General features: G+C 41.0%; 1 protein-coding gene across 1 annotated transcript in view; it reads left to right on the top strand.

Annotated features, from left to right (window-relative positions):
- Window positions 1-315: 315 nt before the first annotated feature.
- The window catches only part of LOC106086370 (myogenesis-regulating glycosidase), a 106576-nt gene continuing 90590 nt past the window's right edge, over window positions 316-16301 (top strand). Inside the window, exon 1 of the mRNA XM_013251015.2 lies at window positions 316-1079. Coding sequence (XP_013106469.2) covers window positions 612-1079 — 468 coding nt within the window. The 5' untranslated portion in view covers window positions 316-611. The remainder of the gene's footprint in view (window positions 1080-16301) is intronic.

Genomic DNA, 16301 nt, shown 5'->3' with positions numbered 1-16301 from the left:
GCTTGCGGTAAGCATTGTCACTTGTGTGGAATACAAAAAAAAAAAACCAAAACAGAGCACAAAACAAAAAACACCGACATGATCGTCGTTTGCCAAACGAAGATACAAAGCCAAGACACGATATTGCCAACAACAAAAGCAGTGGGGAGAGGTAAGACTATCAATAGCTGGCCCGGCTGTATGCCGGCCCGTATATGCTGGTTGGTATGGCTGGCTGTCGGTCGGCTGGGTGGGTGTTTTGGTGGTGGCTCAATGACTGAGAGGTTGGTTGGCTGGTCGATGTCTGGCGTTCGTTTGTTGCTGCTGAATAGAGTGTCGTTAAACGTGCGTTGACTGTCGAACATCGAACGACCAATGCCCGGTTAGAAGCCAACGGGAAAAGTGTTAAGCGAGAAATTAAAAAAAAAAGTTTTTTGCATTCATGCGACGTGCGAAACGGTTTGAACGGGTAGCAGTTTTTTAGTTTTAAAAATATTATCGAAAAATAAAAATAGAAAAGAAAATATTATAGAAAATGGAAAGTGTGTTCTAAGAAAAAGAAGAAGAAGAATAGCATAACAGTTCCATTAAAAAAAATCCAAGTGTTGTGTTAAGTCCCCCCTATAGTGGAAATGAATTCGATTAAGGAAGAAGAAACGGAACAAAGAGTTCCGTTAATGCCCAGTGCCTTGGGAGAAGACCACAGCGCCAATACACACATACCCTATGCCGATGATGACCATGAAGATTCTCCATATAGTCAACAAAATGGCTATCATTTGGCCAAGAAAAATCCCCGAAAAATGTCCCTAAGTGATCGTCGCAATGTAGAACTTTCCTTACACATCGAACCTCAAGGTATTGGGAAGCCACACATTTATGATGCTGGTCCCGAGACACCACAAACAGCTATTGATGCGTCTCCCACCACCATAGATACTCCACCACTGCCATTGCCTCGAGGTTTACGCCGTAATTCAATATCCATGCCTTCGGGTCTCAATGCCTTGGAAGATTTGGAAGCTTTGCGTCTGAAACATCAAATGCAAGAACAGGAACCAGTCGTTGAAGAGGACAAGAGTACAAGTCTGACAGATAGCGTGAGTATGCTCCATGTAGTGGATCATGTGATTTGAATATTAAAAACAATAATAACCTCCAATTAATAAAATCACTGTATTTTTGGTTTATTGTTTTATCGTTGTCATTGGCAGAATCATTAAGTTCTGATATTTCATTTCTGTTTTTGTTTGGGTGTTTTTATATTTTAGGTCACACAGTTATGGTTTAAGTGCATCGCTTAGCTTAATTTGAAATGAAACAGGTTTTTAAGTCAATAAATTTTGGGGATTCTTTTGAAGTTACCCAAAATAATCTTTGAATAATGATTTTGATTTTTGTTTCTGTTTTTTTTTTTTGGGATTTTAAAAAGAATTTTTAATTTTTAAACTGAACAATACAAAATTTTTGTTGTGAGTTGAAAGCACAGTGGTGCAAAATGATAATGTGTATATTTTTTTATGATAACGTTTTTAATAAAAAAACAGAAACCTCGCGAGGAAATATGCTATCTACTAGGAAATATGCTATCAAGCTGTCTTTTGATAGCCGAATATAGGAAATTTATGAAATTCTTGTTTTTGGATTCCTTTTAGCCAAAGGAAACTATAACCTGACCATATTAGCATATAGGTGAATACGGCCTGTTCGGTGGTAACCTTTCAATCAATATCGAAAGATCATATTGTCGAAGTTCCCCATGGCAAGCATTACAGTAAACATAAACGAAAGCTGATTTAACTTGAAATTCAGTTATAAAAAGCCTACTGAACAAATTTCATCCCTTGGACTCCGCTAGAATGTGCTTTGGTAGTTCCTAGCGTCCTAGCGTTCTACGAATCCCCGAAATATGTCTGGGCCAGGCACATGTAGCAAATGCATTTTAAAATTATTATCCATTTCGTTGAGGGATCTGCGACAGCCGGAACGATTTTTGAACTCAGTAATATGCTCCTCGATTTTTTTTCGCTCATACTCGAATAGTTTTGATATGTCTTTCTCCACTTGAATTTTTTATCGGAGTTTTAGACTTCCCCTATTGCGTATATCACAATGTTTCCCTTCAAAAGACTTCTTCGCTGTTCCTTTTTTATTCATTTTTGCAACATAAACTAGCCAATGAAATGGTTGTATTTTGATATGTTTAACTATGCTAACGTCTTTGTACAGCTTGTCCTTCATACCACGCCGATATTCTACATTAACGCAGATTGATCCATAAATTTTACGAAGACTTTTTTCCAACACTCCATGTCTTATCTGCTATCGCATGCACCCTTGATTCGGATTCATATAAAAACAAGAGTAGAATCAGTGTCTTGTATAGAGTAACTAGCTGACCCGAGCCCGCTCCGCTGCTCCTTCTTTTACTTTATATGGAACAAAAGTTTCCTTGGAATATTTATTTTCGACAATTAAAGATCTTTTAGTGAATCTTTTAGTACCATGGTAACTTGACAAACAGTTTAACAATATAAGTGCCTTTATCTGAATCCCATATGATCTTTGTTGGTCCACAAGTTTAAGTTTGGATGTAAGGTGTACTCCATTCCTAAAATACTTTATTTCAGCCCGATATTCTCATGTTTTCTCTGATTTAGGGGTGTTTTCGGGAAAAAATATCAGCATTGTGCTCTTCTTTCAAATACCATTTATTAAAACCCCATTTTGCCATTGGCTTAATAGGGGTTTACAGGATGAGGCGTCCCCCAAACACATGGCCCCAAAATAGGTTATCAAATATTGGCATGGTCGAAAAAGTTTTACCCTTTGGGGGTGTTTTGGGGAAGGGGTGATGCCCTTAATACATGCTCCTACATTTGGATTGCAAATTCGTATTCTACTCCCAAATACCTTTATTTGAGCCCCATATTGCGATGGTCACTAAAAAATTGCTGTTTGTGAGGTATTTTGGGAAAGGGGTAGACCCCTAGAAAATTGGTTCCGAAAGTGGGTATCAATTCTTGCTCTAACCCCCAATTCTTTTCATTTAAGCCACACATTGACCTGGGCGGTAAATATGCCCGATCTAGGGATATTTTGGGGATTGGGGTGGTCCCCCAAACACAAAGGTTAGGTGGCCCCATAGACACTTTTCCAGATTATTGATATCAGATTCGTGCTTTACTCCCAAATACCTTTCATTTGGGCCCCATATTCCTATGGTCGTAAATTTGTCCCCTTTGGGAGATGTTTTTGGGGAGAGGCGGCACCCCCAAACACTTGGTCCCATATTTGAATATCAGATTCTAATTCTACACTCAAATACCTTTGGGGAAGGGGTGGACCCCCAGAAACGTGGTCCCACATTTGGATATCAGATTCGTATTCTACTCGCAAATATCTTTCATTTGAGCCCCATATTGCCATGGTCGGTAAATATGTCCGATTTAGGGGTGTTTTGGGGGTTAGGGTGGTCCCCCCTTATCCTCCTTATCCGTTTTCTTATCCTAAATACCTTTCATTTGAGTCCCATATTGTCGTGATTGGTCTAAATATATGTTTGGTAGGTTTAAGGGTGGGATGGCCCCCCTTAGGTACCACATCCGAAATTTGGATAAAGATATCATATTCGCAGTCCACAACCTACTTTGAAATTAACCCTATATTGTCATAATTGGTGTATACAGCCGTTTAGTGGGGGGCGTCTCACTCCAATAAACTATTGGAGGGGACTTTAGGAGGTAAAGCTCTACCTAGATTCTTGGACACAAAGTTTAATGTTATATTCGTAATTTGTTACCAAATACCTTTTATTTGAGGCTCATCTAGCAAGGATCGAATTATATTCCCATTTGAGGGCGGGGAGACCCCAATTCCTTGGACCTCATTTTTAATGTCATATTCATAGTCTAGTCCCGAATACCTTTCATTTGAGTCCCATATTGATATTTGCATCCAATATGTTTGTTTTGGGGGAGTTTTTGGGGTTGGACAACCGCTCGCATAATTGATCCCAATCCCAATACACCCCAATACCTTTCATTTGATACCCATGTTGTCCCTATCGGTTCACTTCTGATTTTAAGTTGTGCTTTTGTGGCAACGGGGGAGGGTCCGCCCCCTACCAATATCAACAAACTAAAAAGCCTTTTCCCCCTTCCTGACCATTTTTGTTATCTACACCCGAATACCTTTCATTCGAGTCCCATATTGTGATTATCGTCCAAAAAACCTATTTTAAGGGGTTTTGGGGTCGGGGTGGCCCTCCAGTTACTTGGATCCAATATATTTCCAACGAGAAAATTCCAAAACTCATGAGAAATATCCTTGCTTGCAGCCATCGAATAGCACCATTGAAATCCTCTTCAAACTTTCACAGACTCTTTTTCAATCCTTACAAAGACTGCAGGTACTGTCTTCGACATAGGAGAGCAGCATTTCTTCATACCTCCATCTCATATAATCTTCTCCAGCTGGATATTCTAAATGTCACACCATAAGACATCTCTGTGTCTGAAAGCTTGTTTGGTAGTGAATAGTTTGGAGAGCTTCCTTCCTATTTTAACTGAGGAATGAGATTTAGCAAGCGTGAGCCTGCAGAACGCTAGGCTCCTTTTCCATTGCAAAAAATCTCCGATCATTGTGCTCATCTTGAAAGAGAAACAAACGAAAATTGTTAATTTAAAATGACTTTCGCTCTAACAGACAAAAAACAAACTTGAAAATGAAAATACGACAGAGCTCGGCCGGGATTTGAACATGGGTACACGGAGCAACAGCGAGAGCCGTTACCTAGCGCTTGAAGCCAATAAAACTTCCAAAAGATGCATAGAATCCTGTGTATGCCATGGGAGTAGTGTAATTGTGTAGACAAAAAATTTGCCGTTACACAAAAACACATGCATTGGGAAAAAGTACAGACAGAGTTGTCGAGCGTGTTTATTGTGGTAATTGTATCATAGATGCGTTTTCGCAATTTATACGATTCAAATACAACATACCAACGCACGGCCCTTGAAGCCTTCACACCTACTATGGCTGATGAGTAATTTCAACTAAATTACGAAACGCGTCCTATAGTGGTTGTGTGTTCTGATCTCTGGCTTTCCTTTTTCATTGCAAAAAAATTGTGATCACTGAGTTTGTCTCGAAAGAGAAACAAATTAAATGATTAAAATTAAAATGATCTTCGCCCTAACAGGCAAAAAAACTTTTCAATAGAATTTTATTAAATTTTTCAATCAAACCATCAAACAAAACTATTTTCAGAAATCTCACTTCTAAAAATATGGAGAACATTTTTTTTTTTGTTTATTATCGGTTATACCCTACACCACTACTGTGGTACTGGGTATAATAACTTAGTGCATTTGTTTGTTACTCCCAGATGGAGGAGAGCTAGATCCATTGATATGCATACCGATCGACTCAGAATCAATTTCTGATTAGTTTTAGCTATGTCCATCCGTCTGTCCGTCTGGCCTGGCCGTCTGGCCTGGCCGTCTGGCCTGGCCGTCTGGCCTGGCCGTCTGGCCTGGCCGTCTGGCCTGGCCGTCTGGCCTGGCCGTCTGGCCTGGCCGTCTGGCCTGGCCGTCTGGCCTGGCCGTCTGGCCTGGCCGTCTGTCTATCTGTCCGTCTATGTTAATTTGTGAACAAATTTTTATCCGATCATCTTAAAATTTGGTACAGGCATGTTTTTCGGTCTAAAGACGAAGCCTATTAAAGTTGGAAAAAATCGGTTCAGATTTGCATATAGCTTCCATATATATGTTCGTCTGATTTGGGCCAATATTGTAATAACATCGTCCCTCTTTAAACGGTTCACTCAAAATTTGGCAGGACAGATTTTTTTATGACTTTCGACGTTACTTACGACGAACTTAATAGAAATCGATTTAGATATAGATATATCGTCCGATTTTCACTTCACTGCAAGCTCATTAATTAACCAGTCTTTCCAAAATTTTGCATAACGCTTTCTCGCTAACTCAAGCAAGAATTTTTTTAAGAGAACTCTTTTCTTGGATATTTTTCTACTCATTCGTTAATTAAAACTCCTGACTGGCATCGATTAAAAAAGGACCGATGAATAGCTCGCTATCGGTACATTGTGTGAAATGCCCTATGGCTGCATGCAAGGGAATTTCTGACGGCAAGAATGGGTAACTCTCTAGCTGACATCGACCGAAAAAGGACGGGTGAATAGCTGCTCTTCTTTTGGAGCCATCTGGGAAGCTTAAAGTCCTCCAACACAGGATTCAATGCTTACGAGATCTGAAATGGAAAACGAATTTTGACGTATTTCTCTGTCTAATATATCGACAAGTATTTTTTGGAACATTTTCTGAAATAGAAATTCGGCGCAATTTTTGAAAAATTTTAAAATTTCAAAGTTTTGTTTCAAATTTCAGCCAATTCGCATGAAAATTGAGGCTCCTAAGAGCTCAAGAAATCAAATTAGGGGATCGGATTATATGGGGGCTGTATCCGAATCTGAACCAATATGGTCCTTTTACAATCCCGAACGACCTACATCAATAAGGAGTACCTGTGTAAAATTTGATGCGGCTTGCTTTACTTGTTTGACCGCTAGCAAGCTAGATAGCTAGAATGTGGTTAGATCGCCTCAGAATGTCGAGACGATCCAGAATATATAGGCTTTTTGGGATCGCAGATCAATATTTCGAGGTGTTACATTCTCAGGTTACATCCTATGGTGTTGGGTATAAAAACTAAGCTTCGTATTATGAGTGAAACAATTGTTTAACAGCACTTTAATAATTATATTTTTTGTTGTGAAATGGAATAGCTTTAATTCGTACAGCAGTACGCCTATACGAATTGGCTATGCATCACTCATACGCAACATAGTGCAAATCCTTGGTCACCATTGCACATAAGAAATGTTTTCAAAGCTAAAATAATCATTCATAGTTATACCGACTTTTGACGCTAAACGCTTGGGTTCAAATTCCGGCGAGAGCAACAGAAAACAAGTAAAAGCGTGCTAAGTTCGGCCGGGTCGAATTTTGGGAACCCACCACCATGGATTCTGCTAAAAATTTATGCAAAATTAATTTTGTGTATATGGAAGGGCTTGGAAGGGCGGCTTCCAGGGGCTTAAGAAGTCAAATCGGGAGATCGGTTTATATGGGAGCTATACCAGGTTCTTTGCTGATCTAAACCGTACTCGGCACAATTGTTGAAAGTCTACAGAACACTATGTGCAAAATTTCAGTCAAATCGGACAAAACTTGTGGCTTCCAGGGTCTTAAGAAGTCAAATCGGGGGATGGGTTTATGTGGGAGCTATATCTAAATTTGAACCGATATGACGCATTTGAAATCCCCAATGATCTACATCGATAGTAAGTATCTGTGCAAAATTTCAAGCGGTTTGCTTTACGCGTTCGTAATTTCGACAGACAGACGGACGGACATGTCTAGATCGGTTCAGAATGACGAGACGATCAAGAATATATATACTTTATGGGGTCTTAGACGAATATTTCGAGGTGTTACAAATGGAATGACGAGATTAGTATACACCTATCCTATGGTGGTGGGTATAAAAAATTCAACAGTGGTTATCCCTTCCTAATGCTGGCAACACTTGTAAGTTTATAGCAGAGATATTTAAATCTCCGCTAAAGTGATGTCGCACAGCGGCACGCCGTTCAGCCTAGGAAAAGTATCCCCGATTTTCCTTAATGGAACTTTCATGGAAAATTATGCAATTTTATGACTCCAATTTAAGCAAAATTTCTATAAAAATTAAGTTTGTACAAAAATTCGTACTTTCTCGCAAATATCGATTTTTTTGTTGAAAACTACCAAAACCATTTGTGGCTAAAAGCTCTTAAAATATGTTAATTGTCCTATTAAGACAGTGGAGGATCAAGTGAGAGACAGCCCTTCACGCAATGATGCAAGAAGTTGAGACGTCTCTCCATCTGAAGGATTACGCGATGGTGGCCTTCTCGAATATTGAGAGGGCATTTAACAACAAGGAGATGGACAGTCGACGCCCCGAGCAGCACGGGGAGACAGAATACGGCCAAGGTTCCCTTCTGGACACTATGGATGCGTTGGGCAGAATGAGGAGGGTTTCATGAGATAGGGACTGGAAGAGCTATGTGCCATAACGATAGACGCAAAAGAAATTTTGGGAAGGGATTTACCGGAAATCGGTTGTTGTTGCTGATATTGTAGCCACATTTGTATGTCGAGGTAGCGAGGTAGGTAGTAACTGCAGCCTTTGAAAGAATCGAAAGAGAGTCAGTGAAAATGGGTCTGGCAGTAAATGGAGTAAGACGAAATGGATGGTTTCAACTCCCAAAAAGCCTTGCACAACCGAGCAGATAAAGAAAATGGAGAAAGTTGGGAGCCACAATTTTAAGACAGTCAGTAACTTTATCTACCTCCGCACCGCCGTAACCGAAACGAATGACACCAGTTTTGAGATAAAGCGAAGAATAATACCGGCAAACAGATGCTACTTTGGACTTAGTAAGCTGTTTAGAAACAAGGCCACCTTTCGACAGACGAAGACTACACTTTACAAGACACTGATAGTACCCGTGCTGTTATATGGTTCTGAAGCATGGGTTCTTGTGAAAGCAGATGAAGCAGTGCTTGGAGTATTTGAGAGAAAGATTCTTCGTAAAATATATGGACCAGTTTGCATTAACGGAGAATATAGACGACGTATGAACCACGGGTTGTATGACGACCATAGTTACACGCATCAAAATACAATGGCTGCGTTGGCTAGGTCATGTTGTCAAAATGGATGAAGAAGCTCCAGCAAAGAAGTCTTTTGAAGGCAAACACGGTGGAACACTCAAACCGGGAAGACCAAAAGCCCGATGGAAAGATCAAATTGTGGGAGACACCTCGAAACTTGGTGTCTGAGATTTTGGAATGAGCGCAGAAGATCGAGGCGCTTGGAACGCTATTCTACGTTCGGCTAGTGGAACAAATATTCAGTCATAGCCAATTAAAGTAAAATAAGGTAGCGATTCTCGCCAAGCTTTTTCCGGCTCATAGAACCGATCGCCACGGGATCGTTATGGCCATTGCTTTTTAAAAGACGCCAATAGATATTCTATCCACATCAAGTATCACAGGCACTCAGTATTTAACCAAGAGCCGTTGCCGCACAGCCTCTCACTGAGCCTCTCCTTTCGATACCGCTGATTTTCCGCGACTGCAATTGCGGCAACTCCTATATGAAGCATTCCACTAACCGCAACCTGAGCTATGGCGGCCCTCAAGGCAATGGCCTCTAGTACAGTGAGGTCAAAGTGCGTGGCGGAGTGTGTGAAAACCGTGAATGGACCCCAGTTTTATGACATAGTGCTAACATGGATTAACGGATATGACAGCGCCCTATTGGCGCTTACCTCCTAATCTCTTTTTGTAATTTCTTGTTATCACATATATTTTACTTTATCATTTACTTTTCACAACAGGTCAGATCGGTTACCTTTTAATGGTGGGCTACCCATTCAACCTTAATTATTCACAATAAATTCCACAGAGAAATCGTACAATAGAAGAATGACAGTTTTCTCAAACATAAATTTTTCTACCCATCACCGAAGGATGGGGGTATATTCATTTTGTCATTCCGTTTACAACACATCGAAATATCCATTTCTGACCCTATAAAGTATATATATTCTTGATCAGCGTAAAAATCTAAGACGATCTAGACATGTCCGTCCGTCTGTCTGTTGAAAACACGCTACAGTCTTTAAAAATAGAGATATTGAAATGAAACTTTGCCCAGATTCTTTTTTTGTCCATAAGCAGGTTAAGTTCGAAGATGGGCTACATCGGACTATATCTTGATATAGCCCCCATATAGACCGATCCGCCGATTTAGGGTCTTAGGCCAATAAAAGCCACATTTATTATCCGATTTTGCTGAAATTTAGGAGAGTGAGTTGTGTTAGACCCATCGACATCCTTCGTCAATTTGGCCTAGATCGGTCCATATTTGGATATAGCTGCCATATAGACCGATCCTCCGATTTAGGGTCTTAGGCCCATAAAAACCACATTTATTATCCGATTTTGCTGAATTGTGTTAGGCTCTTCGGCATCCTTTGTTAATTTGGCCCTTATCGGATCAGATTTGGATATAGCTGCCATATGGACTGATCCCTGAATTTATGGTTTTGGTCCCATAAAAGGCGCATTTATTGTCCGATGTCGCCAAAATTTGGGACAGTGAGTTAAGTTATGCCCCTCGGCATACCTCTTCAATTTGGATATATTTAGCTGCCATATAGACCGATCTCTCGGTTTTAGGTTTTGGGGCCATAAAAGGCTCATTTGCTTTCCGATGTCGACGAAATTTAGGACAGTGAGTTGTGTTGGGCCTTTCGACATCCTTCTTCAATTTCACTCAGAGGTGGTGCGTATCCAAAGTTCGGCCCGGCCGAACTTAACGCCTTTTAACTTGTTTGTCTTTTGTTTAAAGTGTTTTGCAAGACAAACTTTTTGAAAGACTAGTTTAAAGTTAAAGACAACTTTAATCGTTGCTACCAAAACCTAGATTGATAATTGTAGAGGTATGCTTCAATAAAATGAATCTAATCCTCTCGTTCTCCATCTCTTTCTTTCTCTTATAATCTTTTTTCGTTTTAATTTTGCTTACCCTAACACAAAACACGTCACTCAAATGCAAGTCATTTAATTTCCTATGTTGTCATCTATGTTCTTATGGAACAAAAAAGGGAATTAGACTGATCGCCAAGCACTCGTACACCTATTACACATCTTTTGGCAGAGTCATTATTGAGTTATCATTTTTTCAAAGCTACGATGCAAAACAATGCAAAAATACATCAATCTATTTTGTAAACATTAAAAAAAAAATACAAATTACCTAAAGCTGCAGATGTTTAGTAATTACGTATGGAAAGTCTGCTAGAAAGATTATATAAATCATTAAGACCAAAGAGGGTAGATCAATTGGGTTGATAGAACTTAAGATGTTTAAACAAACAACGCCATATATGAAACATAAGCATAGTAGTAACAAAAGTACAATTGGATTGCGTGATGCTACAGTTGTATTTTTCCGAACAAAAAACTTAAGAAATCGACAGCATGCCAGAACCAGGGCTGTGGAGTCGAGCAGTTTTGGCTCATACTCCGGGAAAATTGATCGGCTCTAAGCTCTTAAAAATGCTATTTTTTATGTATACACCTTGTAATGGAGGCATTCAAATCTTGCCATTGCGTTTGTAACACCTCGAAATATTTATTTTTGATCTTACAACAGATACTCTCAATAGTCTGCAAATTTTATGTCAGTCTAGCCATATTCGTCCGTCCGTTCATGTCTACACATGCGATCACTTGCCGCACCGATTTTCCATAGTTAGCTGGTAGTCCTGTGTGTCCCGTTATGATACCGAAGGCTTTACTGACCTCCTTCTTATTTATTTTCATAAATTGCCTCGTCTTTTCAAGATCCGGATCTCGCCATAGGGCTTTCGCCGTCCTACCGACGGTTTCGCTATGTTCGTTGACCACGCTCTTAGTTCGGACTGTGTCGACCCGATAGGGTTTCAGGTTTACCAAGTTTATTGACGGCAGTCCTCTAGCCTTAACTGCCAAATCGTCTGGTTTTTCTTTCCCTCATACTTCGCTATGACCCGTCACCCAAACGATGCGCATCGTGCCAGAGAAGGCGTTAATCTCCTTCTTGCACGCCAAGACTGTTCGTGACCTTACCCTCCTGGTTGTTATTGCCTTGATGGACAGTTTACTGTACTTAAAGATGTTCACATTCGACGTCGTCGCTTTAACACCACATCACCGCACGTATATCGTGATCGCCTGGATCTCTGCCTGCAGGACCTTATTAAGATCAGGCAGTCTAAAACAGATCTCAGTTCCTGGTTTCTCAATATAGACTCCCAGGCGCACTCTGTCAACTAGCTTTGATCCATCCGTGTAACATGATCTTCCAGATGGCAATACTAAAGTTTCGTCAATCCAAGACTGTGTTGCTGGCAGCTGTCCTTCCAGGTTTTCTTTCGTCGCCTCGATTTAACCGCGATGGTATGAACTACTCCTATCGTCAATCCAATTTCCCATCGCCTTTAGACTCATGCCCGCAGTGGTCGCCTCACACTTAATCTGTATGAAAATGGGTCGGATATATAAAATTGTCTCCAGTGCCCTCGTGGGCGCCTATGCCAAGACAACATGTTCTCTAAACCTGTTGTTTTATCCTAACGATGCACTTTTTCTCCATCGCAGTCCACCAAACTACTGAGGTTTAAGTAAGTACTGGTCTAATTACGCTCATGTAGAGCCAGCGGACTATCCTTGGATTCAGGCCCCATTTCGAGCCTATGGCCCGTCTACATAGTGCCCAACATTTGTGACCCTTCTCGGTACGCTTCTGAATGTAACACTTCTCATTAAATTCCTTCCCAAGATCACTCCTAAGAATTTGATCATGTGAGATATAGAAATCGTCCTATTAGAAACGTGGTGTGTCAAATTGGCCCACCTTCGTCTTCTTTGTGAATAAGCAGATTTTAGTCTTCTCTGGGTTAACATTGAGACCTCTAGGTCTAGCCCAGTCATATGCCATATGCAAGAAACTTTTGGCCGTTCTGCATAGCTGGCTGGTATCCTTACTCCTAAGAAGCATTATAACATCGTCTGCATAGCAGACGGGTTTAAATTCCTCTTCAGTCAGCATCCGTTATAGGTAATTTTTGGTGGTCACTCATAGGAGTAGCGATAAAATGTCCCCCTGTGGCATGCCCTGTGTTACTTTCTCCCGTATATTCATGCCGTGGGACACCCAATTTATCCACCTTTTCCTTAGCATATGGTTTATTCAGTCTCTAAGGACCGGGTCCACCCGGTACTGCTCTAAGAATTGGATCAGCATGTCGGTCCGCACATTGTTAAATGTGTAAGTTTTGGCATCAAAGGATTTTCTATTTTATGCACAACCTCGTGCAGGGCAGTCTCCACCGACCTTGACCTAGACATGCTGTCTGTATTTGAGCAGTTCGGTGGATGTCATATTCTTTATCATGGTGTCCACAATACGTTCCATGGTTTTGAGTAGAAAGGACGTAAGGCTTATGGGTCTGTAGGCCTTTGGTGTCGCATAACTTGCCTTGTCGGGCTTGGGTATAAACACCATCCTTGCCTCCTGCCAGGATTTCGTAGTATATGCAAGTCCTTGGCACACTGTGAAAATATTGGTCAGATGAGGCGCCAAATAGTCTGTCTATTTCCTGTGGAAATATTCCATCAGGTCCAGGTGACTTAAATAGTTTGAAGCTCCTCAAGAACTCCTTCACCATAAATTCCGTAATTATAAACCTTCGATCAACCTCATTATTCCAAGATTCCGGTGTCTCTGAGAGTCCCGTCTTATCCTGTGGAAAATGGGTTTTCATCAAAAACCTTAACATATCCTTCATTGTCTCTGCTATCACTTCCATTTGTCCTACTAATGTTTCAGTTTGGACATGGGATTCCCAATATTGGGAATCTCCCCGGTCATCCAGGGGTTTTCTTGGGCTAATCTCCTTTCTCGAACAGGACAACTATCTTCGAAAGACCCCACTAGTGCAGTCGTAATCCTTTTGACATTGTCGTCAATATGTTCTATGCTTGGACAATCTAAATTATCTTGCCCAAGTTTTCTTCTGATTAGTATTCCGAAATTTGTCCAGTTGGTTTTCAACTTATTACGGAAGCTTATCGGATTCGGCGCTGGCGGTACTATTCTAAACCTGATGTAGCGATAGTCTAAGAAAAAGTGCTCCTTGGAGACCCTCCAATTCTGAACCTCATCGATCAGATTTTCCGAACATATTGCCACATCTAATCTAATAATAATAACAATAATCTAATAATCGTATTAACAAAGGTAGCAGTTATTGGTTTGTAAGCATTCAAGAAGTGGAGGCCACAGCAGCGCAGATGTTAGCATATCCGCCTATGACGCTGAACGCCTGGGTTCGAATCCTGGCAAGACCACCAGAAAAAAAATAGCGGTGGTTTTCCCCTCCTAATGCTGGCAACATTTGTGAGGTACTATGCCATGTAAAACTTCTCTCCAAAGAGGTGTCGCACTGCGGCTTGAATCGGACTGCACTCATTGATATGTGAGAAGTTTGCCCCTGTTCCTTAATGGAATGTTCATAGGCAAAATTTCCATTTGTAAGTATTCAATAATTCTGCCAGGGCTTGGCCCCGCTTATTAATGTTGGTACTGCCCCAAGAAATGTGGAGAGAGTTCGCATCATCCTCATTCCTCATTTCCTGTCTGTTTTGCTTTTCTCACCTGCCGTTGAAGCTCGCTCCGACGTGGGTGGCGGTGTCGGAGAGTCAAAAGGCAGATAAAGTGATGCCAGGTATGCTCCCCGTCTCCCTGTCTCATCACAGTTGCATTCGACGTTGACAACTCTGGGGAAGAGATATAATTCAAATTTTTGTGACAAATAACGCAGGTCCTCGGCCGAGTACCAGTGTTAGCATAGAATAATTGATAGTTGATATGGTTTAGCCAAGAAACTTTGTTTCAGGTCTCCTGAATTAAGGCATTATATGAATCTTGCTCTTGATGATTTTCTCCACCAGAGCGTGACTCGCCCCGGTGGAGGTAAATGGGCTTCTTGGGAGCGCGTGATAGTTTCATCGTCGGCTCCTTGTTTGTTAAGCTGCATTGAGTCTCCCCTCCCTGCACTGCCTGGTGTTCCAATATTAGGATCTTTGCCTATCCTAGTCTTCAAAATCTTAAGGAAATTGGCTTTTTGGGAGTAGGTGAAGGTCTCATCGTCGGTTCCTTGCATTGAGATACCTGTCACGGTATTGCCTGATGTTCCAATATTAGCATCTTTGCATATCCTAGTCTTTCGAATCTTGAGTTGGTGCTGGTTCCATCGTTGGTTCCCTCTTCGTTAGGCTGTCTTAAAACTGTTGCCCCTGCACTGCCTGATCTTCGCTTGTCCTAGTCTTCCCATTTGTGAGATGGTAATCATCTGGAAATCAGATGCAGAGAAGTTGTATTTACCCGAGACTCAAAACGGTTACTTAATCCTGTACCTTTCGGACTGGGATATACATAAATAATTGGCCCTTTGTCATATTTACTTTTATCGAATGGATGTAAGGTGTACTCCATTCTTAAAATACTTTATTTCAGCCCTATATTCTCATGATGTCTGTTTTCGTGGGTGAGGTGGTCCCCCAAACACTTGGCACTGAAAAAATATCAGCATCGTGCTCTTCTGTGAAATACCATTTTTTAAACCCTATATTGCAATTGGTTTTGAGGGGAGTTTACAGGATGAGGCGTCCCCCAAACACTAAGCCCCAAAAATATATTCTATATTTTCGATTCTATTCTCATATATTTGGACCCCATATTGTCATTGGCCTCAAAATTGGATATCAAATTCGTTTTATAGTCTCAAATACCATTCACTTAAACCCTTTATTGAAAAAGCCAACAAATATGTCCGGTTTGGGGTATGGGCCCTAAAAACTATGAATATCGAGCTCCACTGTCTTGAAGACCCAAATTATCTTGGTGAGCAAATACGTCCTACTTGGGGGGTTGTTATGGTGGTGAGACGACCCCTAGACAGTTGGTCCCGAATGTTGATGTCAGATTCATGGTCTACTCCCAAATACCCTTCATTTGAGTTCCATTTTTCCATAGTCGGGAAAAATGACCGGTTTGGGGGATGGGGCGGCCACTCAGTGACTTGGCTTTGAAAAGATATATCAGATTCGTGTTCTACTCTAAAATACCTCTTATTTGAGCCTCATACTGCAATGGTCAGCAAATACTTACTATTTAGGTGGTGTTATGGGGTGTTCCCATGGACACTTTTCTCGAGCATTGATATCAGATTCGTGCTTTACTTCCAAAGACCTTTCATTTGAGTCCCATATTGCTATGATTGTAAATTTGTCTTCTATGGGATATGTTCTCGGGGATGGGCGGCCCCCCAACACTTGGTCCCACATCTGGATATCAGATTCATATTCTACACCCAAATACCTTTTATTTAAGCCCCATATTGCCATGGTCAGTAAATAAGTCCTGTTTGGGGGGTGTTTTGGGGAAGGGGTGGACCTCCAGAAACTTTGTCCCAAATTAGGATATTAGATTCGTATTTTACTCGCAAATAACTTTCATTTGAGTCCCATATTACCATGTTCGGTAAATATGTCCGATTCAGGGGTGTTTTGAGGGTTGGGGTGGTCCCCCAAACACTTGGTCCGACAATTGGATATCATATACGTTTTCTAATC

The sequence above is a fragment of the Stomoxys calcitrans genome, chromosome 4 (genome assembly GCF_963082655.1).
Source record: "Stomoxys calcitrans chromosome 4, idStoCalc2.1, whole genome shotgun sequence".
NCBI classification, from domain to species: domain Eukaryota; kingdom Metazoa; phylum Arthropoda; class Insecta; order Diptera; family Muscidae; genus Stomoxys; species Stomoxys calcitrans.
The sequence above is the reverse complement of the archived record's forward strand: the minus strand, read 5'-3'. Positions and strand labels throughout refer to the sequence as shown.